General features: G+C 50.4%; 12 protein-coding genes across 12 annotated transcripts; 6 read left to right on the top strand and 6 right to left on the bottom strand.

The window, feature by feature from the left end:
• Positions 1 to 777: 777 nt before the first annotated feature.
• BO85DRAFT_458879 (putative MFS multidrug transporter) lies at positions 778 to 2,694 on the bottom strand (the record flags this gene model as incomplete). The annotated part of the gene is made up of 2 exons (XM_025661611.1): positions 778 to 896; positions 951 to 2,694. 2 exons carry the CDS (start codon positions 2,692 to 2,694, stop codon positions 778 to 780), a joined length of 1,863 nt encoding a protein of 620 aa, XP_025516655.1.
• A 1,566-nt stretch (positions 2,695 to 4,260) lies between these two features.
• Positions 4,261 to 5,521, top strand: BO85DRAFT_280764 (type 1 glutamine amidotransferase). The gene is made up of 3 exons (XM_025655197.1): positions 4,261 to 4,643; positions 4,743 to 4,969; positions 5,066 to 5,521. Exons 1-3 carry the CDS (start codon positions 4,406 to 4,408, stop codon positions 5,348 to 5,350), a joined length of 750 nt encoding a protein of 249 aa, XP_025516654.1. The 5' UTR covers positions 4,261 to 4,405; the 3' UTR covers positions 5,351 to 5,521.
• A 32-nt stretch (positions 5,522 to 5,553) lies between these two features.
• BO85DRAFT_280837 (OPI10 family protein) lies at positions 5,554 to 6,701 on the bottom strand. The gene has a single exon (XM_025655198.1). The coding sequence runs from the start codon at positions 6,355 to 6,357 to the stop codon at positions 5,692 to 5,694; it is 666 nt and encodes a 221-aa protein (XP_025516653.1). The 5' UTR covers positions 6,358 to 6,701; the 3' UTR covers positions 5,554 to 5,691.
• A 46-nt stretch (positions 6,702 to 6,747) lies between these two features.
• BO85DRAFT_419622 (thiamine pyrophosphokinase-related protein) lies at positions 6,748 to 7,980 on the top strand. Its single transcript, XM_025657866.1, has 2 exons — positions 6,748 to 6,871; positions 6,935 to 7,980. The coding sequence occupies exons 1-2, from the start codon at positions 6,831 to 6,833 to the stop codon at positions 7,860 to 7,862; spliced, it is 969 nt and encodes a 322-aa protein (XP_025516652.1). The 5' UTR covers positions 6,748 to 6,830; the 3' UTR covers positions 7,863 to 7,980.
• On the bottom strand, positions 7,901 to 8,770 carry BO85DRAFT_448752 (DNA-directed RNA polymerase core subunit RPB8). The gene is made up of 2 exons (XM_025660009.1): positions 8,290 to 8,770; positions 7,901 to 8,182 (listed from the first exon to the last, which is right to left on the bottom strand). The coding sequence occupies exons 1-2, from the start codon at positions 8,616 to 8,618 to the stop codon at positions 8,077 to 8,079; spliced, it is 435 nt and encodes a 144-aa protein (XP_025516651.1). The 5' UTR covers positions 8,619 to 8,770; the 3' UTR covers positions 7,901 to 8,076.
• Positions 8,771 to 8,895: 125 nt separating this feature from the next.
• On the top strand, positions 8,896 to 10,345 carry BO85DRAFT_448751 (elongator complex protein 4). The gene is made up of 2 exons (XM_025660008.1): positions 8,896 to 9,379; positions 9,444 to 10,345. The coding sequence occupies exons 1-2, from the start codon at positions 8,908 to 8,910 to the stop codon at positions 10,151 to 10,153; spliced, it is 1,182 nt and encodes a 393-aa protein (XP_025516650.1). The 5' UTR covers positions 8,896 to 8,907; the 3' UTR covers positions 10,154 to 10,345.
• Positions 10,193 to 10,483, bottom strand: BO85DRAFT_487438 (uncharacterized protein; the record flags this gene model as incomplete). Its single annotated transcript, XM_025663454.1, has 2 exons — positions 10,193 to 10,368; positions 10,426 to 10,483. The coding sequence occupies 2 exons, from the start codon at positions 10,481 to 10,483 to the stop codon at positions 10,193 to 10,195; spliced, it is 234 nt and encodes a 77-aa protein (XP_025516649.1).
• Positions 10,484 to 10,702: 219 nt separating this feature from the next.
• On the top strand, positions 10,703 to 12,200 carry BO85DRAFT_280755 (tRNA splicing endonuclease subunit SEN34). Its single transcript, XM_025655196.1, has 2 exons — positions 10,703 to 10,795; positions 11,012 to 12,200. Exon 2 carries the CDS (start codon positions 11,067 to 11,069, stop codon positions 12,021 to 12,023), a length of 957 nt encoding a protein of 318 aa, XP_025516648.1. The 5' UTR covers positions 10,703 to 10,795; positions 11,012 to 11,066; the 3' UTR covers positions 12,024 to 12,200.
• Positions 12,201 to 12,816: 616 nt separating this feature from the next.
• BO85DRAFT_280745 (RNase P/RNase MRP complex subunit) lies at positions 12,817 to 13,887 on the bottom strand. The gene is made up of 2 exons (XM_025655195.1): positions 13,273 to 13,887; positions 12,817 to 13,168 (listed from the first exon to the last, which is right to left on the bottom strand). Exons 1-2 carry the CDS (start codon positions 13,793 to 13,795, stop codon positions 12,951 to 12,953), a joined length of 741 nt encoding a protein of 246 aa, XP_025516647.1. The 5' UTR covers positions 13,796 to 13,887; the 3' UTR covers positions 12,817 to 12,950.
• A 523-nt stretch (positions 13,888 to 14,410) lies between these two features.
• BO85DRAFT_280741 (putative oxidoreductase, 2OG-Fe(II) oxygenase family) lies at positions 14,411 to 15,863 on the top strand. Its single transcript, XM_025655194.1, has 2 exons — positions 14,411 to 14,944; positions 15,003 to 15,863. The coding sequence occupies exons 1-2, from the start codon at positions 14,591 to 14,593 to the stop codon at positions 15,714 to 15,716; spliced, it is 1,068 nt and encodes a 355-aa protein (XP_025516646.1). The 5' UTR covers positions 14,411 to 14,590; the 3' UTR covers positions 15,717 to 15,863.
• A 53-nt stretch (positions 15,864 to 15,916) lies between these two features.
• Positions 15,917 to 19,187, bottom strand: BO85DRAFT_448743 (AAA family ATPase). The gene is made up of 2 exons (XM_025660007.1): positions 16,911 to 19,187; positions 15,917 to 16,836 (listed from the first exon to the last, which is right to left on the bottom strand). Exons 1-2 carry the CDS (start codon positions 19,045 to 19,047, stop codon positions 16,010 to 16,012), a joined length of 2,964 nt encoding a protein of 987 aa, XP_025516645.1. The 5' UTR covers positions 19,048 to 19,187; the 3' UTR covers positions 15,917 to 16,009.
• A 533-nt stretch (positions 19,188 to 19,720) lies between these two features.
• On the top strand, positions 19,721 to 22,351 carry BO85DRAFT_419602 (uncharacterized protein). The gene is made up of 5 exons (XM_025657865.1): positions 19,721 to 20,195; positions 20,248 to 20,563; positions 20,609 to 20,807; positions 20,884 to 21,216; positions 21,270 to 22,351. The coding sequence occupies exons 1-5, from the start codon at positions 20,026 to 20,028 to the stop codon at positions 22,211 to 22,213; spliced, it is 1,962 nt and encodes a 653-aa protein (XP_025516644.1). The 5' UTR covers positions 19,721 to 20,025; the 3' UTR covers positions 22,214 to 22,351.
• The last annotated feature ends 16 nt before the right edge of the window (positions 22,352 to 22,367 follow it).

Here is a 22,367-nt window from a genome sequence, read left to right as displayed (position 1 = left end):
AACCCCAGATTCAGCCCCCGAAACTGTCACTCCCGAGCATTCTGCCAACCACAAGATCTATAGCGCCGTCCGGCTTCCTAACGCAGCACCACTTCACATAGATATTCGGGGCCGATAAGAGAAGTGACGTAGTTGACAGGGATGGCCAACTCTGATCGAAGATTTGCGCACGATTCGAAGGTTTTCAAGGTGACACCGAAATTTAAATGCATAGGCACCGGTATTTGGAAGCGATCTAAGGGTCGTTGATCTGCTCGAAATTGCTGTTAGCTTATGTCAAGTGATATATAATAGCGTGCAGTCACAGTCAGACCTTATGGATTAACAGCAGAAGGAGACAATGAAGTGTCGTCAACCAACTCACACTGGCAATAGAGACAGACTGGGGAATCTCAAAAGATCCGCGGGGAATCGTGACTCCGGGTAGGTGAGACTAGTCCCAGAATGGTCTAGGCGACAGATCGATACCGCGGCAGAACAAAGAAGCGATACGGTCCCGCTCAATGATTTCATTTCATAGTCTACTTGAAGTGGCATCTTTCACAAATTCGTATTTTCAATTATATGATTTGCTGTAAAGTGTTCGCATCTCTTTATAAAAGCTCGCAATTTTGTTCAACATTACCTTTATCAATAACTTTTGGCATTGGGTCGTAAATCAATGAGGTCTTCAGCAACGTGCTGCTCAGATAGCAGCTGCAAGAGAGGTCTATTTTATCGCCGTCTACATTCCTTCGGTCAACACCATGTACTGTAGCAGATCAGCAGCTCAAGTTCTTATGCTTTAGTTCCCAGTCTGGGGACTCGGACTCGAAGGTGCAGAATGAGCATGAGAGCACCCCAGATGGCAGCAGAGAAGAAAGTAGCGCGAAGGGCAGCAGCATACGCTCCGATCACTAGTCAAGGTTCAGTATCTCTAACTTCCACGGGTACATATCTCCAAAACTTACCTTGTTGCTGATGCATTGAATCGAGTTTCGCGATTGCTTGGACGGATTTGCGAACAAGGAGGATGACATCCTCCTTGTTTGGGCCGGTGACCGTCTCTTCGAGTTGATACACGAGGGTGTTCTGGAAGATCCAGCTGCTGGTTGCGACACCCATCACCGATCCGAGATTTCTCCACAAACCCAAGGTCGTCGTGGCCACGGCCTGGTCCTCTTGATCAGTAGTGGCAAGAACCGATACCATTAGCGAGGGGAAAGAGCATCCTTGTCCGAGACTGGAGAGCGAAACGCAAACCATCGCAAGCCAATCAGGCGTACCAACGCCCATGGAAGCGGCAGCGCAACCACCGAGCAGTAGAAAGATGTCGCCAAAGATGATGGTTGGCTTAAGCCGTTTAGTCCAAGTGATGATGAAGCCTGTCGAGACACTGGAGATCGTCACCGCAAGAGTTGAGCCAATTAGCCTGAGACCCGAGTCAGTCGGAGTAGCTAGCTTGACTGCCTGAAAATACAGGGGCGCATTGAAGACCATGGTGTTAACGGAGATGGCGCCGAAGAAGTTTCCAAAGATAAGGCTGGCACGAGGCTCCTGTACCAATAGCGAAATTGGCATAACTCCCCGCTCCACGGTCCGCTCATAGCGAACAAAAACAACAGCTAAGATGAAGGATGAGATCAAGGACGTGATAACAATGGGGTGAGTCCAGCTGAACACATTACCACCCAGATTCAGTCCCATAATCAATGAAGTCACACCGACGACAAGTATGAACGAGCCGACAAGGTCAATGCTCTTGAGGAGCTGCATCAGACTCTTCCTCTCTGTTTTGGCCCTCTTCAAGCCCAGGTCGGCAGGGGTTGTCCAAGCTGCCACGATGAAGTAAACAAAGATGAAGGGCAATTGCACGAGGAACGCACCTCTCCACCCCACTTGGTCGCACAGGAACCCGCCGAAGGCCAAGCCAAGGCAACCACCAATGCCCAGACAGAGGTTGATGTAGGACTGATAGACGCCTCGGTATTCAAGGCGCACGAGATCACTGGAGAGAATCATGCCCATGGAGAACACACCACCAGCTCCGAGTCCGCAAAACGCTCGAGCAGCGATGAAGCTGAACATGCTTTGGGCGGCTGCGCACCATGCCGTTGTGACGAAAAAGATGGCAATGGCGAAAAGGTAGACTGGCTTCCTTCCAAATGTGTCAGAAATGCGCCCAAAAAGCGGGAGGAAAGCGGTAGATGTCAATAGGAACGCGGTCGATAGCCAAGATGCGGAGTTCGAAGCGTGGAAGTAGGAGGTTATAACAGGGTGACTCGAAGCCATCAAGGTGGAGTCAAAAAATCCGATCACGTATCCCATCAAGATACCAGAGAAGATAAGCCAGAATCTCATGGGTGAGACATTGATGAACCGTGAAGCATAGCCAGTAGGCTCACCGGCAACTCCATCTTCAGCATCCCCGGGCACTTGTTTCTGGCTCACTGGAGCAGAAGGGAGTCGCTCGAGGTTAGGTTCAACATCGAGCCCTTGCGGGATTGAGGTGACTCTGGAGAGACTAAGCAATGCCGGGTCTTCCTCGGGGGCGAAGAGGGTTGAGGACAGGCTTGGATCCACATCCTTATCTACAGTCGTATCCTCTTGACTGATATATAATGATTGACGGGAAGATTCATGCAACAGTGGCGTAGATTCAGTAGCTTGGAGGGAAGATGGTGGCTTTCCATCTGTTGCATGGGGAGAAGTCATAATCGCAGTAGATGCGGTGAAGGAGATTGGATCAAATAATCACTCTAGAATACGACTTTCGAATAAACTTAAAGACCATAGAACATAGTATATGAAACTGAATATCTCCACTGAAACTTTGTTCATACAAAGAAGAAAAAGATAATTGAGAAAGAAAAGGAAAGGGAGCAGCCTACAAAGGGAGATGTAATTCAGACGGGGAGACTGGCTGAGACAAATTTTATAGAGGGATTTTCTGGTGAGTGGCACTAAAGAATGCATGCTGCGGCACGGTGGATTCCCTCCCGCACGGAACTATGGATATGACTCGACTCGGTCAGCCTTTGCCTGCTCAACCTCATTGCGCGGAAAGACCAACCCATTCTCCACCGATTTGGACGGCTGCATTGGTTGGTTCACAGGCACGAGGAGCCCAAAATTGGACATACCCGTCAAAGTTCTTCAAGTGTCATGGTAGACATGAAGCCAACAAACCCTGGAAGCTGTCTTGATAAGCGCAGTTAGCGGCATTGCTGCCTCCAACCCCTCATCTTTTAGTATGGGTTTAGGATGCATGTGGACAGGATCCTTCTTGATGCACGCAAATGAGTGTCTTGCTCGTGCTGCGATTTCGGCCCACTCCCAGAGCATCACGTGTGTCTACTCTTGCTGATTGGCTCAACTGCAGTCATCGGACCCCAAACCGTGTATGCACCCTGCAAAACCTAACCTAAAACGGGATAGCGGCCCTCACAGCGATACCGGCAGAGTACATCTCGGTAAGGCATCAATACCGACGGAGTGGACTATCCACTACTTTAGCACTTATCTATGGGGATGCAGTAGTCACCTGTGTCATCTGCGGAGCTGATGGCGTGCGAACTGTCAGGCCCAGGTACCATCATGTCTCTACCAATGGTTACTTTTCTCTTATGACATTGATCGGACCACTAGCCGAGCTCTGTCGTTTTCCGAAGCCAAGGATGAGTGATTTCTTTTAGACAGGTGAAGAGAATGAAGCCGCCGGTACTGCCCCAAGTCAATGGATCAGCCTTAGCAGATGACACAGTGCTGTATGCACGCGGCTTGCATGTTCAGTAAATAAGTGCTGCTGAAAGAACCCTGCCACATTGCACCAACTAGTTGCAGGATTCAATCCCGACTGCATGCGGTGTGCAACTGGATACTTTGTATTCGTCTCTGCCCAATGCTTGAACAAGATTTACTCTTCAACCCTCCAATCACCTCCAATCCAGAAAGCAAGAGCCATCCGGTGGCCGCTTTGCTATGACATCCTCCCCGCATCGAGATGCATGATCAACCACTACTTACAAAATTTTAGTCAAGGCCATCCTATCAGGTGCACCGTGTATACTCCTTATCAAGAACACTGCATTGTCTTTGAGAGATTTTCAAAGAGAGACATAGAACCTCTTGAATAAAAGACTATGGATGGAATCGGTCCGAGCGGGAGGCACAGCCGAAGGAGGTGGCGGGACTGATAACAGACTAGCGCATTCGATAAGAGGGTCCAACGGTGATTCATACACCAGATTTACCTGTCCAGGCCACCATTTCCGACACAGTCATTGCGCATATCCAACAAGCAGATCGAACCATAATCTGCGAACAGCTTGCATCACAGTTAACTAGCTTTTCAACCTGCTCCTGCACCTGCTTTCCTCTCCGGTCTCCGCCTTCGAATCACCGAATTACCCCTCCCTCCACCACAATGCCCCCGCTTCGTATCGCCATCCTTGAATGCGACACCCCAGTCGAGAAAGTAAACAACAAATATGGAGGCTATCGCGGTGTATTCTCCCTCCTACTCCGTGAAAGTGCTGCAGCACTAGGTCAACCCGATAAGCTAGACCCAGAAACCGGCCTCGAGATTAGCGGCTGGGACGTGGTGACGGCGCAAGAATACCCCAACCTGGAGGATGTAGATGCAGTTGTTTTGTCCGGGTCCAGTAAGTTACCTTTCTACCTATTTCCCCCGTACCCTCCCGCGCATCGTGCAGCATGCATTCTCTCTGCAAGGCGCTCCCTGTGACTCATATGTTTCCTAGAACATGATTCCTTTGAGAACCACCCATGGATCCTGAAGCTGGTTGATTTCACCAAGAAAGCTTTTGAAGACAAGCGCGTTAAGATATTCGCCATCTGCTTCGGCCATCAGATCCTGGCACGTGCTCTTGGCGCCAGGGTTGGTCGCAACACTGCAGGATGGGAAATTGCAGTGTGTGAGGTGGACTTGACGGAGACTGGAAAGGAGTTGTTCGGGAGGGATAAGCTTGTGTGTCTACTACCTTTCTTTCCCACCGATCTTCAGACTTCTCATATAGCTTCTATGGTGGGGTACTGAACCTATGCTAACAAACTATTGTTACAGCGCATTCATCAAATGCACCAAGACATTGCATACGGATACCCATCCGAGGTAGTGTCCCTGGGCGCTTCCCCGAGATGTGCCGTGCAGGGCATGTATGTCCCGGGGAAGTTGATTGCTCTGCAGGGCCATCCCGAATTCAGAGAAGATATCATATCCGAGATCATCAATATGCGGACTGCATCTGGTCTCTTCTCGAAAGAACAATCAGAAGATGCCTTGAGTCGCGCAGGTCTCCCACACGACGGCATCGCGATTACCATGGCCTTCCTGAAGTTTTTGATTTGAGCATACCTGACCATATAGAGCGATACTATACTTTCTGCCAGGGTTAATGGCTGATATACCTTCATAGCCTGGCTACCCGACAAACTCCATCTCAAGCGACGCACATAGATAGATCAAGAATAGGAATCATATCTTTTATCCACTAAAGATGCAAATGGTTAAAACCTCAAACCCAAGCGCATCTAGCCAGATGACCATAAACGATGGGTATAGAGCGACCTATAAAATCAGAGACACCGAAATGAGAAAAAAGAAACCACCGAAATGCAAACGCTCAAAATCGACAAACCCTCCGAACCAAGCAACAACCCAAATCCAAATAAAACAAGCACAGCACCACATCACCCCGAAGCCGACGGATCCTCCCTCTCCAAAAACGTCGGATCCATCTCGACCTTCCTCTCAAACTTCGTCCACCAATCGCGAAACGTCTTCAACGGAACAGTTTCCTGTCCTCTATTGCTCGGATCCTCGGACGCAAAGCTGGCCAAGAAATTAAACGCATTGCCAATGATTCTCTGCGCCAGCACCTTCGTAGTAATCTCCTTCTGCTGGCGGTTATGTCGTACCAACTCCAGCGACTGCCCGGCGCCACCACCAGCTTGCTCCGCCTCCAGCGCAGCAACCTGCGGTGCAACAGCTTGAACAGGTTCAAGCGAGATCCCCAACGTCACCATTGGAGCTGCGCCGGCCATCGCATTGCCATTTTGTAATCCCGGGATTTGCGGCGCCTGGACTTTGAGAATCGCAGAGGGTCTTTCATTCGCTAGCGCTCCGATAAACTTGAACTGGGGTGCATTGTTGTTCGGGTCAGGGAATTGAATGTAAATCGCAGCGGCGGTATCGGGCGGGAGGACAGTGCCGGGGAGGAAGAAGACGACGAGTTCAGTGAGTTTGGGCGGGAGGGGGAAATTGAAGGCGAATTTTGTGGTTTGGCCGTTTGGTTGTGTTTCGACGGCGACGATGTCTGTGAGGCACGGATGGTCTGGTATGATGACGGAGAACATGGTGGGCAATTGATGATGATGATGACGAATTAGGAGTGTTGTATTGTATAGAGCATGTAGATCAGATCTCGATCTGGTTGGAGAGGGTTTGAATCTTAATGGTGTATTGTTATAGCTGGACTAGAAACAGCCGGAGGGAATTGCGACGCATGGCTTAAAAGGGTTGTTTCTTTGGAGCTTCCGGGAGGTGGAGAAAGCAAGCTAGCTAGGCCAGCCTTTTGAAGAATTTCCTGGCGCGTTCCATGATGGAATCTCAAAGAAAGACTCGGTGACGAAATACCCGTCTTCTGGCTATTGCCCTTATCGATAAGGGTTCCCTTCCCGCCCGCCGCGCTCTAGGCTGGTTGAAGAACATCCCGTTGGTAGGGGGAGACACCCCGCGGCTGACCTTGTGATTGTTGTTAGTGTTTTGTTACTCACTAGGTTTCTGGGCTTGTATATATACGTCTTTTTTTTGACATTATTTTGGCATCATGGGCAAGTCAAATCTTGAGTTGGTTATTGAGTGCGATAGGTAATTGTTTCTCTTTCCTCCGTACCGATCGCTTGGATTCTAATCGTCAGATCCGCATGGCAGATTTCCGTACTACCAAGATAGCCCCGCATCCTATCTTGAACATCTGAAGAACTACCATGTTTTCAAGGTCGCCGGCTGCGATGCTACTCTCGGGTATATTCTGAACTCGACAGTAGAGCGGTTCGACTTGCCCTCGGAATGGTGGGCAATTGACTCCGACAACCGGAGCGTCACCCTCCTTGCTCCGGCCGATGCGACTCCTCAACAGCGCAGCGAGATTATGGCCAAGACGTTGAACAGGGCGGTGGAGCTGGGAACATTTGATATTCTCAAGGGATGGCGCAATGAGATGTATCCTATCTATGGACCAGGAGGTAAATTCCTCCTGGAAATGGAACGATCTGCTACCCCGCTATTCGGTGTCGTTTCGTACGGCGTACACTCGACCGTTTACGTGGAGGACGAGAATGGTCTACGCATCTGGGTGCCCAGGCGTTCGAGAACAAAGCAGACATACCCCGGTATGCTTGATAACTCCGTGGCGGGTGGAATGAGCACCACGGAACACCCGTTTGAATGTCTTGTCCGTGAGGCGATGGAGGAAGCGTCTCTGCCGGAAGACGTTGTCAGGGCTAATGCCACTCCGGCCGGATGTGTTACGTACACGTATGTCCGGAGTGCAAAGGCTGGAGGTGAAACGGACCTGGTGCAGCCGGAGGTCGAATATATCTTCGATGTTAAGGTCGGGGCTGATATTATCCCCAAGCCGTGCGACACCGAAGTCGAAGAGTTCAAGCTTTTCACTATCGAAGAGACGAAGCAGGCATTGGCTAATGGGGAGTTCAAGCCCAACTGTGCCGTTGTCTTGATTGACTTTTTCGTCCGACATGGTATTTTGACACCGGAGAACGAGCCGGACTATCTTGAAATCATCGCACGGATGCATCGGCGCTTGGAGTTCCCGACCGCATCACACGTGACGGTATAAACTACATGCTGACTCGCATAAATGGAATCAGAAATGTGTTGAGAAGCAAGATTTAATGTTCTATTTGATATACCCTATCACCAATCAAACGCCGGCGCTGCAATCAAAGTACCCCAAGCATGCAAAAGACTTTTCTGACTATCCGAGACAGAACGGGCCAACGCCTCAGACCTTCTGAACACTATATGTGATGGTCGTGAAAGTTCTTTTTTGTCTATTTCTTCAGGAGCAGATACACGTAGTCGATCCTCAAGGGTGCCAGCTTCTTGTAAGGACCTTCGAGGTAAAGCAAAAGACCACCGAAAGAGATGAATACGGCCCTAGACGCGGCATTTAGTCAGCTGTTGTACAAAGAACGATCGATCTCGGTCACACGGCGAAGAAATCCGCAGCAGACGGCGATCCGCAACACATGGGATAATCTTACATGTTACCCTGGCTGGAACCCTCCTCAAAGCGGTAAACCTTGCCGTGGCAGACATAATCGTAGTCATTAGCCAAGGTCTGCTCGCCCATTCCGACCTCTCTCCAGCCCTTCGAACCGGAGTCATCCTTGCCATCCAGAGAAAGCGTCGAGGCCAGAGCCATGTTCAGCGACTCGTTAACAACACAAGGGTAAAGCTCGGAGTTGACATCGAGAGTGAAATGCGAAAGGGTGTCGGTAGAGTTGCAGCTCAGACGCGAAACACGGTCATATTTCTGCTGGTTGATCGCGGTGATCGTGAAGGTGTCTTCGAAGAGTAACGGGTCGGACATGGTTGCGATGGTGGCTTCGAGCGTTCAATTAAATCGCAAAATATGTAGGGTATCGGCTTTTACGCGAAAGACGGTAGTCGGAAGGGATAAGACGTGCGCTGGCAACAAGAGGCGTGGTGGTCGTGGTAGCGCCAGAAAAAGGTGAAAGCGAAGAAGTCGAGGGCGGACAGCTTTTTTGCTCGACTTTTAGCGCGGCGCCGCTTTTACTTTCCCGGAGCTGCCCCGCAGCAAATCTTCAAAGTATTCCCGTTCGGTTCATTGCGTTCCAATCATTCTACCAACTTACACGATGTCTTTTCGCAAGAGAAATATTGGTCTTTCGGCAGGCGCTGATCGCACTGGTGCTGTTAATGCTAACGCACAGCCGCAACAGCCTCCTGCGACGCCAGAATTGACTCCCGGTGTTCGCCCCTCCCCCGACGATGGGCGGCCGACTACTTCCACTGGTACTCCGTCGCTGGATAACCTTTTAGCTGGGCATGGAGGTCTTCCCATAGGGAAGACGCTATTGATTGAGGAGAATGGGACTACGGACTTTGCGGGTGCATTGCTAAGATACTATGCGGCAGAGGGTGTGGTGCAAGATCAAAAGATTCATGTCGTGGGAATGCCTGAACAATGGGGAAGGAGTCTTCCGGGCTTGTTAGGTCCGGCTGATGCTGTTGATGATAAGCAAGATAAACGGAAAGGAGAGCGCATGAAGATCGCTTGGCGATATGAGCGTCTGGGCGAGTTTGGAGCGGGGATTGCTGGTTCAAGAGGTATACTGTCTTGTCGGATTATCGCAGTGATACTTTATAGTGTGCTAACAGACACGCTCTGCAGCGCCCTCAGGAGATCAGAGCCAATCTGCCACGGATCCAAACGTGGACAAGCGACCAGCATTCTGCCATGCATTTGACCTCACGAAACGCCTCACTCATCCTTCCATCGCCAACGTGAACTATATACCCCTCGCGCCATCGAACGAGCCCTTGTTCGTGTCGATTCATAAACGACTTCAAGCCGCAATTGCCTCTTGTCCACCAAATACTGTCCATCGCATCCTCATTCCTTCCTTGCTGAACCCCACGATATACCCGCCCGATTCCTGTCAGCCCGACAACCTTCTGCCGTTCCTACACTCTCTCAGAGCTTTGATGAGCGCGCAGGGTGCGCGCGTGACGGCGATGATCACGTTGCCCCTATCTCTTTTCCCCCGTGCCACAGGACTTGTGCGATGGATGGAATTATTGAGTGACGGTGTCATTGAGTTGTGTCCCTTCCCGCACTCCTCCGACGCTCTCGCAACCTCGGGTGCCGCTACTTCTCAGGAAGAACCACCACAGGGCATGCTGAAAGTCCATCGTCTGCCAGTACTGCACGAACGTGGCGGTGGTAGCGATCAGAACATCGGACAGGACTGGGCTTTCACGCTGAGCCGGAAGAGGTTCGAGATCAAGCCATTCAGCTTACCGCCAGCTGAAGGAGACAAGGAAGGGCAGGATGCAGCGGTGACGGGTGCAATGCCAAAGAAGGCGGATCTTGAGTTCTAGATTTCACGATGGGTTGGGATAGCCAAAATCAGACCACAATCACTCCTCGTGATCCGAACCATCCAGCATATTCTGCAGCTCGATCTGCTCGGACATGGCGGACCCAGTGTTGACCATTGATCGGAGGTAGTGTCTTCCGTATGAGTCAAGCCCCGGTCCGGCAGGTGATGCTGAGAAATAAGACCGAAGACGAGGTGCGATGAATCTCGAGAAGCCTAGATATGCTTCGAGCTGTCAGTAGCTGTCATTGGAGAATAGGCGAGCGGTGGTACCTAGGAGTAGCAAAAAGGGTGCAAAGAACACCAGGAACAGCAAGGACATGAAGCTCATTTTGACTTGTGGCAATAGAGCCACTTGAACAGCTTCAGATAATGATTATACGGACTCTTATCATCTAGTGGTAGCTTCCAGGACTCGCTGAAGAGCATCAACTTTCCCACATATGACTAAGCACGTAACACTCCACTAGCTTGAATAGGAAAGGCGTACTTCCAGCGCAGCTCTTTAAGAGCTTCCACCCCACCGAATATTTTTTCTCGCTTCCATCCCCATCGCTCATTCAACGACAATCTGGATTTGCTGGCCAAGTCCACGAGCCTCATTCTTCAATTCGATACTCTATAATGCTGAGTTGTATTGATGGTAAGCAGTGATCCTATCCTCTCTGCGCAATTGTCCCTTGCTTGCATGATTATACAAATACTATAATCTGTCAATCCCCTGAAGCTCATTAAAATAATCTCATTAAAACGAGCATATGTGATTGAGAAACGTATCGAGAATGAATAGCATTTTCTTGCGCTTTTACATTTCATCCATGCCATTCATTGGAATCTGAACGCTAACGTTCATATTCAGTCGCAGCAGCAGATCCCTTGATAAATTGAACTGTGCCCCTTAGTCGCTAAAAAATATGGATATCGAACCCACCCTTCCTATTCCGATCTCGTATATTGGGGGTAGCTACTTTCTCTTCTCAATTGATGCAGTTACGTATGTGAGACGCGAGCATCACATTTGCGGCGTCTTAAGCGGCACATTGCCTCAAATCCCACAACAGAATGTCTTCCTGGGCTTGCCCTTGAAGCTAATGCCGGAAGAGGCCCGGTTGCTCGTGGAGAAAGGTGTAGCATGCATTGTAGACGAGGTAAAAGTCCAAAAGGACGGAATGCGAGCCCTCATGGAAGAGGATCGCAAGAAGTATCTCCGTGAGCTAGAATCTCAAGGCCAGCATGCTATGCGACTACAACACGACCGGAAGGAGCAGCAACGCGAGAAGGCTTTAAAGAAAATAGAAGAAAAGAAGGCTGCCAAGGCCAAGAAGTTTGCTGAAAAGCAGCAGCAGGAGGAGCAGCCTGACCCTGTTAATAATGAGGCTGCTGCTGCTAAAGACCCGGTTGTTGACTTGTTCGCACACGATCAGCAGTCGTCGCGCCGTTCTTCGTCCGCCACTGCTGCTGCTGCTGCTCCCTTTGGCACTGCTATGGGAGTCACGCCTGCTACGTCTTATCCGCCTCTTCCGTATGAGTGGTCTGCTGAGCAGCGGTTACCGCTTCCTGATGTGCCTGCCTCATACCCTTTGTTCGCTCACCTTCACTCTGAAGGATATTACCTGTCCCCTGGGTTGCGATTCGGGTGTCAGTATCTTGCTTATCCCGGTGATCCTTTACGGTTCCATTCCCACTTCTTGAGTGTGTCTGCTGAATGGGATGAAGAGTTGGATTTGATGAGCATTGTTGCTGGAGGTCGACTAGGTACTGGTGTGAAGAAGGGGTTCATGATTGGGGGAGCTGAGAAGAAGCTCGAGGGATCGGATGCTGGGGATCCCAGTAGTGTGAGGACTTTCAGCATTGAATGGGGTGGAATGTGATGTGAACCATATTCGACGTTCTCTTCGGTCTTATTGATCGTCTCTAAGCTGAGCTCCGCATGCTGCACGCGCAGCTTGCAGCATATTCCATTGCTGCTTTTCTCCTCGGTGGAGTAGAAGCGCCATGTCAGAGGGAGCTGTGCAGCGCTGCAAACTGCATTTAGGCGCTCTCTCAAGTCCAGCAGAAATGCCTACGGGCTTGATTGCAGCAGCCAATCCTCGAAGCAGCTGGTAGAGCGGTTACCTGACAAGGTTACGAGAATACTCTACAGCTGTCGATTCTCCAGCACGCCCCAGGCAGCGCAGTCCGACGTAAAGGACTTTGATTGGAGGTGATTACAGCCTTGAAGATCATGTCATGGCTGAATAACAAACAAGGAATTAAACGAAATCATTCTTCAACTATACAATTCAAATCATCTCCGCGTACACTTGTAGTTGCTACCAAATCATCAGGTCTCGGCCTCTTATGCACAAGGGCACGTCTCGAAAGCCTTGGGATATTCTGCTGGACCGTGCTGACAAGGCAATCGGTCTGTTTCACTCCAAGGACTCACTCGGCAGCAAGACTCGTTCACATCGTGAGAGGAGCATCAATCCCTCCATCGATAATCAAATGCTGGTGCGAAGGCCGAGTAAAGTCCTGTGCCTTTGTATGAGCTCCTGATAACATCATATGGATCAAAATCTCCGTAGCGGCCCGTGCCTGCTTGATGCGAAGCCTGTCAGATGTGCTGCAGACGGCAGTACTCTCGATGGTGCATCTCCTGGCGCGTCAGCCTCGAGTAGTCTACCACGACTATGGTCAGACTATACTCGTGGACCCAGTTCTGCAGGATAGTCTCCCTGACCGTTCCCTCGTGCCAGTCCACCATAAAGCGGTCTAACGATCATTTCCAATAAAAGCCTTCCACCAACCCAGCCAGCCTAGATATAATCCACATTCCGCCACTTGAACTTCTTATTCGCTCTGTCCACCGGCCGATTCTGGAACTGACTGCCATGAAGCTCAAACACGAGCTTTTCCTCCTTCTTCTCAGAATGAGCACTCGCCTCCCCAGCCACCGCCGCCCCATCAGCATCAGCATCATCCGCCTGAGGCAAAGGCACACTAAACCGGAAAATAGTCTGCTCCTTAGGAATAGCTAAACCAAACAACCACAATTAGCAACACACACCCAATCCAAACTTCATCAATCATCAATAGCAAAGAACGAAAAGAAAGGGGAAGAAAAAAAAAAAAACATACTCTTAACCTCATCCCCCCTCGTAACCACCACAAACGTAAACTTCGTATCCCTCACCACAATGCCCCTAACCCCAACCCTCCCCTCACACCGACTCCTCACCACCTCCACCTCCGCCCCATGAAAATCCGCACTGGAGAGTTTACTCCCATGCGACTGCGGCGTCATAGGCGGCTTGAACTTTTTCTCCCCCAAGTCCAACATATCCTGCATATACCGCACCCACATGCCATGCAGTTCCTGGAAAATCGCATACTTGCATTCTTCCTTGGGGAGGTCGTACAGCCCCGAAGCGCGCTTCTGACGCGCGGATAAAGGCTGCGGCTTTTGCTTGCGCAGGAAGTACTCTTTCTTGCGGAGGCGGTGGAGGCGACGCCGAGAGCGGTTGTCGGCTGGTGTTGGGGATGTTGGCCGCACGTAGAGTGGCTTTTGTTTTATGCGCTCGGTAAAGAGTTGGGTCGCTGTGTCGGGGGAGTGGGCGCGTGAGAGGAGGGTGTGTGCGATGTGGGGTTTGGGGGTTGTCATTTTTATGGATGGTTCTGGTTTTGTGAGGGAGGGGTCGGGTGATTGTTGGGGATTGGAGTGGTGATTTATTGGTGGTGGTGGTGGTGACGGAGTTGATGGTGTTGGTGTTGGAAAATTGGTGGTTATCGGAGTTGCTGATAAGATCACATGCTGATTGGGTTGGATCCGCTGGTTGGAGATGTATGCAACTTAGACTCTTGCATTCAGCATCAGTTCATCAGGAATAAATTCACATGCGATTTCTTCTGTTACTATGATTTGATGAAGTTACAGGGTTGTCCCTGGGAAAAGATTGATCAGCTTGAAGTATCTTCAACGCTAATTGTGACTTGATGAAGCTAAGTCAAGGCCTCGCCTACAACTTGGCCACCATGGTTAATAGCTCAATTCTGACGATACTATAATGAGTGCTAACCTAAAGACGATCTTTACATCAGGAATGCTACAAGCGTCTTCTATATGGCTCCTGAAATAGGTTTACATACATATACAGTCCCCGCATCTGGTCTTGTCTGTTAATCTACGCCTCCACAACATCAACCTATGCAGCAAAGAAGCCCTCGGATCAGAGTATAGAGCACGATGTATCACTTAGATAACATGACAGCTTATCATACATAATATGCTCTATGTCTGAATGTCCGGCCTTTCTGAATCACATTAGTATGGTTGCCGATCATCCCTCGGCATAAACGTCTTCCCCGCATATCACAAACTATATATACTCTACCAACAGTTGGTCGATAATGGGACATTTCCACCAGAACGAATGTGCAGCCAACAGTAACAACCAAAATGTCCAATCCAAGCAGCCTACCTCCATTCCCCTCCTCCGTCCCTACAGCCCCTCTCCTCCGTCTCTCACTTTCCAAATTACAAGCCCACGATGCCACCGAAACCCACAACCTCCTACAAGCCTGCAAAGACATCGGGTTCTTCTACCTCGATCTCCGCGACGCCGACGAGGGCATCGCCCTCTTAACCAACGCAGACAAGCTCTTCCCAATCGGCGAACGTCTATTCGACCTTCCCCTAGACGAGAAGAAGAAATACGACCTCGCCAGCCAGAACTCCTACTACGGATACAAAGCGCAAGGCGCCATGATAGCAGACAGACAGGGCAACCTAGACGGGAACGAATTCTACAATGTTCTTATCCCATCCCCATTACACCCTCCTACACACATACTAACACTCACCCACATAGGTCTCCAAAGACGACATCCTAAACCTCATCACACCCCCCCTCCCATCCCCCCAAATCCTCCAAGAATCCCGTCCCCTCCTCTCATCATTCATCCAAACCTCCCACAACATCGTAACCCTCCTCCTCTCAATCCTAAGCACCAGCCTCTCCCTCCCCTCCTCTTCCACACTCCCCAACCTCCACCGTCTATCTGCCCCAAGCGGGGACCAAATCCGCTTCATCAAGGCCCCTCCTACCACCACCACCACCACCCAGAACCCCACCCTAGGCGAACACACCGACTTCGGCAGCGTCACCATCCTCTTCAACCGCCTCGGAGGCCTCCAGGTCCTCCCTCCCGGAGCGGACGCAGAATGGACGTACGTCCGCCCCTTACCCGGCCATGCTATAATCAATCTCGGTGATGCGATGGTGAAGTTCACGAACGGGCTGTTTCGGTCAAATATTCATCGCGTGGTCGCGCCGCCGGGACAGCAGGCGGGGTTCACGCGGTATAGTCTGGTGTATTTTGCGAGGCCGGAGGATGAGGTTTCTTTGCGGCGGTTGGAGTCGGATAGGATTCCGGCGTTGGGGGAGGGGGTGGTCGAGGAGGAGATTAGTAGTAAGGATTGGGTGATAAGGAGGGCGTTGGGGAGGAGGGTGGATTTGGGAAGGCCGGTGGATTATGAGAAGGCGGCTGGGACGGAGGGGGTGAGTAGGAGGTTGGGGGTGTAGAGTTGGGAGGTTGCAGTATATTCACGATGGTTTTCATTTCTGGAAGAGGCGGTTACAGGAGCGTTGGGGTACATGGAGAGGTTTCTTATATGATTCCTCTTGGCAGGGGTATACTAGATGGTTATGTTGATCATAAAAGTAGCCAGTATCTAGTGTCTGTAGTTTATATGATGAAAATATGGCAGACGATAGTCAGAGCCTTGGTAGCATTACTGTTTTGTTCCTTCATTTGCTGTAGACTTTTCTCGTGCAACTAGGACATTAAACTCACAATACAGTCAACAACTAATACTTCACTCAAAATCATCAGGATAATCATCCTCATCATCGAACGGCAGGCCGTGCACATCCGACATGCCGCGTCCAGTGGACTCCTGAATCTTCTGCATCTGATGCCTCGACTGAGACTGATACAAAGCCATTTCATCAAAGTCTTCACGTCTATCAACTTGCCACTGCTGAGCACCGATAGTCCGAGGAGATCCTCCACCTCCACCCGCACCACCTACAAAATCATTCGCACGACCACCACCACCACGACGCCGATTCCTCGGAGACGACATAACCTCCTCAGAAGCCCTCATAGACTGCTGGCTATAGCCAGAAGAGAATCTATGCAGAGCCCGATCCCCCGACATATTAGGCACCCAGTCATCTGACCGTAACCGTTCAACAAAGGCGCGATGCGCCATATCAGCTCCGAGGACGCGCGAGACATAGTCATAGAATTCCTTGGACGCAGCTGCAACTTGCTGGACGTGCTTAACCTGCAAGAAAACCGGCTTGGACGTTTCCTCGGCCTCGAATTCCGCCAGCGCGATGGCGGTTTGACATCCGTTGCGAATCTGTCGCCCGTTCCAGCGGGTCCTGGATTTACTGTTCTGCTCCCAGTTTGCGTCAGCCCACTCCAGGATGGGGCCGGTGTCGATGGTTAATGATGTCTTTCGAGATTTGGCTTTTTCTAGATTCATCTCCCAGATGGCGTGGTTCTGGCCTTTGTTAAGCCCCGGGTAGTAGAGAGCTAGGTGGATGCGAGAGACGAAGGCCTCGTCGAAGGATCCTACTCGGTTGGTGGTCAGGAATAGTAGGCCTTTGTAGTATTCTAGTACTCGTAGGAAGACTTTTTGTTTGGAACGTCAATGTCAGTAAGGATGGAAGTCCCTGTCAATTAGAGTCGAAGGGGGAGATGCTCACCTGATACAATGGCATTTCTTTCCAACTCCGTTTTGCTGCGCGCCGCAAGGAAGACGTCGGCTTCGTCTAGTAGTAGGACGCAATTCCACGCCTCAGCCTGGGCAGATATACGATTCAGCTTGTCTTCCACTACTTCCGCGCTTGTCCCCAAGTCACCGCAGGTGATCGGATACAGTGGTCTTTCAAGCCAAGCCGCCATACATTCAGCAGTCGAGGTCTTGCCTACACCCGGCTCGCCGTGGAGCAAGATAATAAGGCCTTCTCCTTTTCCTTTGACCACATCCGGATCGATTTGTGGGCTTTCTCCATCTTCCTTCGACTTTCTATCTGCAAAGTGGCGCTTCACCTGCGCGTAGAGCATTCTCTTGTGACCCGGCCGCAATTTGAGATTTTTCCAGCCATCGTCGGTAGGAACCGGACGCATGCATTCGAGGTCGCAAAGTGCCCAGCGACGGCGATGGAGATCCCATGCGCAAGCACGGTCGGGCATCATAACAAGCTCATCTTTGCTCCAGAATTCCTTCCTAGTTACTTGCTGTTCCGGGACAGGCCCTTGCCGAGCCAGGAAGTCATCGTCGCTGATAAAGTCCTTGGTTAACTCTGCGTCCACCCAATCGTCGTCGTAGATCGTTTCGGAAGACGATCGAATATATTCCTTAGACTCGCGGTTTGCTAGTACTTGGATATACAAAGATTCGGATACTTCGCTTCCTGTTCCTCCCATGGTACTGGGAATCGACAAGCTGGGCACCCAGTCCGGGTCTTCGTTGCGGGCTGTTTTGAAATCAACAATGATATTACCCTTTATATAGTCGGTCCGTCTGTTAAAGCTTCCCGGGCAGGATGCGCCATCCATGTGGCATGTTAGGGTGGACCCCGAATAGAAACGATGTTGTGGGGTAGCGAAGGTAGCAAAGAGCTCGCCTTGCTTCAATAACTTATCGCGCAGCGCTGGGTAGCCGCTCACAAACTGAGTCGGGACTATGCCCAAAGACCGAATGGGGCGCTCTCCACTGAAGTGAGGAAGATGAAAGTCTCGTGAAAGCACGCCGAATTGCTCTCCATCGTATCCAATCTTATAAAGTCGGATGACGAAAGGGTTAACCCGTCCGGAGTAGCTGGAGTCCAGGACTGGTCGTCCCTCAGAAACCTGCAGCACTTTCCATATACTTGGACGATTGGTTGGCTGGACATGTGGTGCACTTTGCTCCGGAGTGAACCAACAAACCACCTGCATACCTGGGTGGAATAGATACCATAGATTGCTGAAAGAGATTGTTGGGTCAATAGTCGATGGGCCTGGAGTGAAGTTTTTCAGTAGAGCACGATGGCGGCTTATTACCGGACTGAGATGACGATCCATGAAACTGACAAGGCAGTCGAGCGCACGAAAGGCCTGACGAGAATCAATTGGCTCTTTGCCTGGCTCTAGAGGTGTAGGATCATCCAGCACCTCATGTCCACTCTCTATTTTCCATTTAGCAGCGAGCTGTCGATGCCGCTCGCGGATCTCCTCGTCGTATCCGACGAGTACTTTGTATGGGCGTAAGATGACAAATGGGGCAGACTGGTCAATCTTGGAAACAATATCTTTCAAGATGGACGCTAACAGACTGGAGTTGATTCGAATACGCTCAGGGAGATCATCTTCGGCGCCGCCAGTATCGATTTTGGGCTTCGGATCTCCTTCTGGTTTCATTTCATTCTCCTCAGCCCTGATCAGGGCAAGGATTCCGAAGCGGCGGATGCTTCTCTCGATTTGCTGCCAGCAATATTGCGCAGGACCCTCCAAGACATCGATGACGTGACGTTTTTCCTCGGCATACATCGTCTTGAATTCGTCCCATTTCACGTAACGGAGATCCATAATAACATCATCGGAATCATCGCATGGGTAATGCCTGGTCTCTTCGTCTTCCGTATCGGTGGAGGCAGAGCCATTATGGCTGTGGTTGTCATCTTCCTCATTGTTTGCAGCTTGCTCGGGAATCTTAGCATGGTTTTCTTCGAGACTTTGAATTCTAGCGCGAAGATCCTGTAACTCTTTCAACAACTCCAGAGAGGCGTCCTGGTTCAATAGCTTCGTAGGAGTATCGACCGGGATCTCCACTACCGGCTCTTCAGTGATGGTCGCCATGCTGGGATGATATTTCCAAGTGTAAATCAGAACGACTGGCGAACGTTCATGCGAAGCAGAGTCACCACATTGAAGGGCCAAAGACCATGATTCCTGTACTGCTCTTCTGAGTGTGGCTTTATATGCCTGTAGGCTCTGCACATCTCCTTTGAGACAGTTAAGAGACGTGCGCTCTAGCCAGGAAAGACATAGCACTGCACATGTAACCCACAACGAAGCTTATTGTAGTTCGGACCCCCGGAAATGAAATCTGGCAAATGAGAAGCTGAGGATTGTGGTCAATACGAACTATGGCTGTCTAGAATCGGAGTCTCGGGCTACCGTGCATGAACTACATGGCGAGACCGTGTCCAATATGCAACACTTGTTCAGCTTTGTGAGATGGCGTTCTTTATGTGCCGTCATTGCATGAGACAAACAGTATCCAACCACTCCTAATTCAGAGGAGCTGAGAGTGGCTGGCTGAACAACCTGGAGATAGCATCTGGCACAAATAACAGCGTGAGAAATCCCGCAAGTGCACGGCTTCCCCGCCTGTAAACCCGCATGGAAGGAGCCATCTGCACGATAGCAGTAGGGAATGACTCGTACTTCTCCGCGGGCTGGACTATGCTTACTAGTCAGTTTGACCTTCTCGTACGGGGAAGTCCGTGGATACGTAAAGACCTAGCCCCTCAAATGTCGATAAAGGCTGAAATTGTCAGGCCGAGAATCTCATTTATGGCATCCCTTCTACGTGATTGACGGCGCGACAATACCACGAGCGCCGGATTCACCCACCTGTAAGCCAGCAGGGTAGTGATTCGACTGCACCTGTCTTTGTGGCTGAACTATGCGTGCTAGCCAAGCTGGCCCGATCACGCGGAGGTCCTATAGACGTAAGACGAATAACGCCCACATATCTATACTGGTGAGCCAGATAACGAAGGCAATAGTAGCTCTGAGAAAGGCAGCAAAACCATCATAGCCGCAGGCAAAATGGAGTCATCTTTGATGCCTAGAATGAGTCCGGAGCAAGAAACTCACATGACAAAAAGCTGGCTTAGAGGACATGGCCATCGACTCCGGTTGCCGCTTTCCCACAAGACCCAGCCAGAGCCATCAGCCCCGATCGAACCCGCAGACACCCAGCAAGATCTTAAGGAAGAGTGAGGCGATGTGATGCTCCTGTCTCACTATGTTCTGACCCTTTTATTCTAGTGTCAACGAGGTCGATGAGTTTTGCCAAGTCATCCAATGCTATTCGAACGAGACAAAGAATAGTAGTGAGCCCAACGGTGGCCATGGAAGAGAAAGGTTCGATATATACGGCGCGCACAGCTGGAAAGAGGTAGTTAGTATCGTCCAAGCGGTCGAGAAAGACTACAATCACAGCGCCACTGGCTGGAAGGGGGCTGCGAGACGGGCCTTTCGCATACTCGGCGAGCATGCAGAGGACTTCAACCCTTGGTTGGACCTTTTGCCGGATGACAAGTACTTTAGCATTGCTTGTGGTGGACTCAAGATAATACTTGGTGTTAGTACGCTATGTCCCTGGCTTCATGCATACTGATCGAAGTAGATGGCAGCGCGAAGAAGCGAACAGCGGGAGGTTATTCTTGCATTCTTTGCTGAAATTCCAGAAATTATCTTCTGGACCGATCGCTACCATTCTCTTTTCCAGGACGAGGAGGGTTTGAAGTCCTACCTGTACGAGTTCTATCTCGCTCTCCTGGCCAGAATCCAGGGAATGATTGCAGCGTTGGTGGATGTATCACTTTGTAGGTGTCGTCGGCTTTTAGCTGCAGCGGAGATGACACAAATCCAGTCCTGTACTAACATGCATCTTTGTCTCAGGGAGAAAGATTATTTCGGGTCTGAGAGTGAAGAATGCAGACAAATCGCTTGGACATGTCAACCAACGCTTCTCGCGGGCCAGAACCCAGCTCGATAAACATCTCCAGTTCGTGCGCGATCGGCTGCAAGTGGATACAAACCAACGAGTCGTTTATATAAAGCCGATCGTGGACGATCTGGCAACAGGGCAGAAAAAAGTGATTCAGCAAAATTCAGATCTGCGAAATGACATGCGCGAGGGCATAAGTCGACTGGAAAGGCGGTTGAAACCATGGAGCGTTGTCGCGGAGCAGATGGAGCAGGTCCTTCAAAATGAGTTGCAGAAAGCGCAGTGTAGGTTCTTAGTGCTGTTTCTATTCAACTCAGACATTGACTTTGCACTTCAGGGCGGATTAACCGGGAGAACATACAACGAGAGAATCGGCAGTGGCAGATTATGCGCCAAGGGTATCCCAGAAGCGACCTCTACTTCTTCCTTCGCTTGGAGGAGCAGGACGTGCGGCAGCAGCTTATTCAAGATCTCGATGATACGGGTCGCGATGGACAAGATATTGATATGGCTGCTCAAACCCACGCTCAACAACTTCTCCGTATGCCACAATTTCAAGATTGGATCCGGTCTGACCAGCCAGACATGCTCCACGTCGACGGAAACTGTGACAACTATGCTATGGCGAGATGTTCTCCATTCAGTCTCCTTTGTTGCGTACTTGCCAATGAGCTACTACAGCAACCGCAAGCCCAGGTTCTATTCTTCTTCTGTGGACTGCACAACCTGGCTGGGGAGCCCATGGCAGGGCCGGTAGGTCTTGTCAAATCGCTCATCATACAACTGCTCCTGGATAGGGACGACAAATATGATCTCCTTTTCCTGACCATTGGGCGGAGAGAAGAAGCGTTGTATCAAAATGATCTTCCCTCTCTGTGTGAGACATTTAGGGAAATGCTGGTCCAAAACCCCTCCGCTGCTCTATTCTGCATCATCGACGGTGCATCGCTCTTCGAGGTGCGAGAATGGCATGAAGAGATGGAGTATGTTGTTCAGCAGTTGTTCAACCTAACGACTGATCCGGACATTGCAACGGTGTTCAAGGTAATTATTACGAGCCCGGGTATTAGCCGACTCGCAAGTGGTGTTCCCCAAGAATGTCGCTTGTATGTGCCAGAAACCAACGAGAGAACCTCGGATGCAGGCTTCCGGAGCCCAGAGGCATTTCAAGACGAAGTTTATCGCCGTCGAGAGGACTTGGCAGATACTGCAGGGAAATATGAGGTCAACCCATATGAGGCAATGTACAAGGTGGACATGTACAGTGAGGAATATGAGTAGAAAGTGAGCAGCACTATTAGGAAGTATGATCGATCATGGTGATGAACTAAGATAGCGACAATTCTTTCGACGAATCTAAGTTGTAGAGTTGAACGATATATTACAGTTGCAATAGTACTTACGCAGTTCTCCATACTATGTTGCTCTTTGATAT

This window comes from Aspergillus piperis (genome assembly GCF_003184755.1).
Source record: "Aspergillus piperis CBS 112811 unplaced genomic scaffold BO85scaffold_7, whole genome shotgun sequence".
Taxonomy (NCBI): domain Eukaryota; kingdom Fungi; phylum Ascomycota; class Eurotiomycetes; order Eurotiales; family Aspergillaceae; genus Aspergillus; species Aspergillus piperis.
Note: the sequence above shows the minus strand (reverse complement) of the source record. Positions and strands in the feature narration are given on the sequence as shown.

What these genes read in the sequence shown, in the direction of transcription:
- BO85DRAFT_419602 (XM_025657865.1), top strand. Translation starts at nt 20,026, where the DNA reads ATGGAGTCATCTTTGATGCCTAGAATGAGTCCGGAGCAAGAAACTCAC. An exon ending in GACTCAAGATAATACTTGGT is followed by an intron (nt 20,564 to 20,608) that starts GTTAGTACGCTA and finishes TGATCGAAGTAG; the next exon opens with ATGGCAGCGCGAAGAAGCGA. An exon ending in TGAGTTGCAGAAAGCGCAGT is followed by an intron (nt 21,217 to 21,269) that starts GTAGGTTCTTAG and finishes TTTGCACTTCAG; the next exon opens with GGCGGATTAACCGGGAGAAC.
- BO85DRAFT_419622 (XM_025657866.1), top strand. Translation starts at nt 6,831, where the DNA reads ATGGGCAAGTCAAATCTTGAGTTGGTTATTGAGTGCGATAG. An exon ending in TTGGTTATTGAGTGCGATAG is followed by an intron (nt 6,872 to 6,934) that starts GTAATTGTTTCT and finishes TCCGCATGGCAG; the next exon opens with ATTTCCGTACTACCAAGATA.
- BO85DRAFT_448751 (XM_025660008.1), top strand. Translation starts at nt 8,908, where the DNA reads ATGTCTTTTCGCAAGAGAAATATTGGTCTTTCGGCAGGCGCTGATCGC. An exon ending in GGGGATTGCTGGTTCAAGAG is followed by an intron (nt 9,380 to 9,443) that starts GTATACTGTCTT and finishes CACGCTCTGCAG; the next exon opens with CGCCCTCAGGAGATCAGAGC.
- BO85DRAFT_280837 (XM_025655198.1), bottom strand. Translation starts at nt 6,357, where the DNA reads ATGTTCTCCGTCATCATACCAGACCATCCGTGCCTCACAGACATCGTC.
- BO85DRAFT_280764 (XM_025655197.1), top strand. Translation starts at nt 4,406, where the DNA reads ATGCCCCCGCTTCGTATCGCCATCCTTGAATGCGACACCCCAGTCGAG. An exon ending in AGTTGTTTTGTCCGGGTCCA is followed by an intron (nt 4,644 to 4,742) that starts GTAAGTTACCTT and finishes TATGTTTCCTAG; the next exon opens with AACATGATTCCTTTGAGAAC. An exon ending in TGTTCGGGAGGGATAAGCTT is followed by an intron (nt 4,970 to 5,065) that starts GTGTGTCTACTA and finishes CTATTGTTACAG; the next exon opens with CGCATTCATCAAATGCACCA.
- BO85DRAFT_280755 (XM_025655196.1), top strand. Translation starts at nt 11,067, where the DNA reads ATGGATATCGAACCCACCCTTCCTATTCCGATCTCGTATATTGGGGGT.
- BO85DRAFT_280741 (XM_025655194.1), top strand. Translation starts at nt 14,591, where the DNA reads ATGTCCAATCCAAGCAGCCTACCTCCATTCCCCTCCTCCGTCCCTACA. An exon ending in ACGGGAACGAATTCTACAAT is followed by an intron (nt 14,945 to 15,002) that starts GTTCTTATCCCA and finishes TCACCCACATAG; the next exon opens with GTCTCCAAAGACGACATCCT.
- BO85DRAFT_280745 (XM_025655195.1), bottom strand. Translation starts at nt 13,795, where the DNA reads ATGACAACCCCCAAACCCCACATCGCACACACCCTCCTCTCACGCGCC. An exon ending in GAGGGGGGATGAGGTTAAGA is followed by an intron (nt 13,169 to 13,272) that starts GTATGTTTTTTT and finishes TGTTTGGTTTAG; the next exon opens with CTATTCCTAAGGAGCAGACT.
- BO85DRAFT_448743 (XM_025660007.1), bottom strand. Translation starts at nt 19,047, where the DNA reads ATGGCGACCATCACTGAAGAGCCGGTAGTGGAGATCCCGGTCGATACT. An exon ending in AAGAAATGCCATTGTATCAG is followed by an intron (nt 16,837 to 16,910) that starts GTGAGCATCTCC and finishes CCAAACAAAAAG; the next exon opens with TCTTCCTACGAGTACTAGAA.
- BO85DRAFT_448752 (XM_025660009.1), bottom strand. Translation starts at nt 8,618, where the DNA reads ATGTCCGACCCGTTACTCTTCGAAGACACCTTCACGATCACCGCGATC. An exon ending in GGTTCCAGCCAGGGTAACAT is followed by an intron (nt 8,183 to 8,289) that starts GTAAGATTATCC and finishes TGCCGCGTCTAG; the next exon opens with GGCCGTATTCATCTCTTTCG.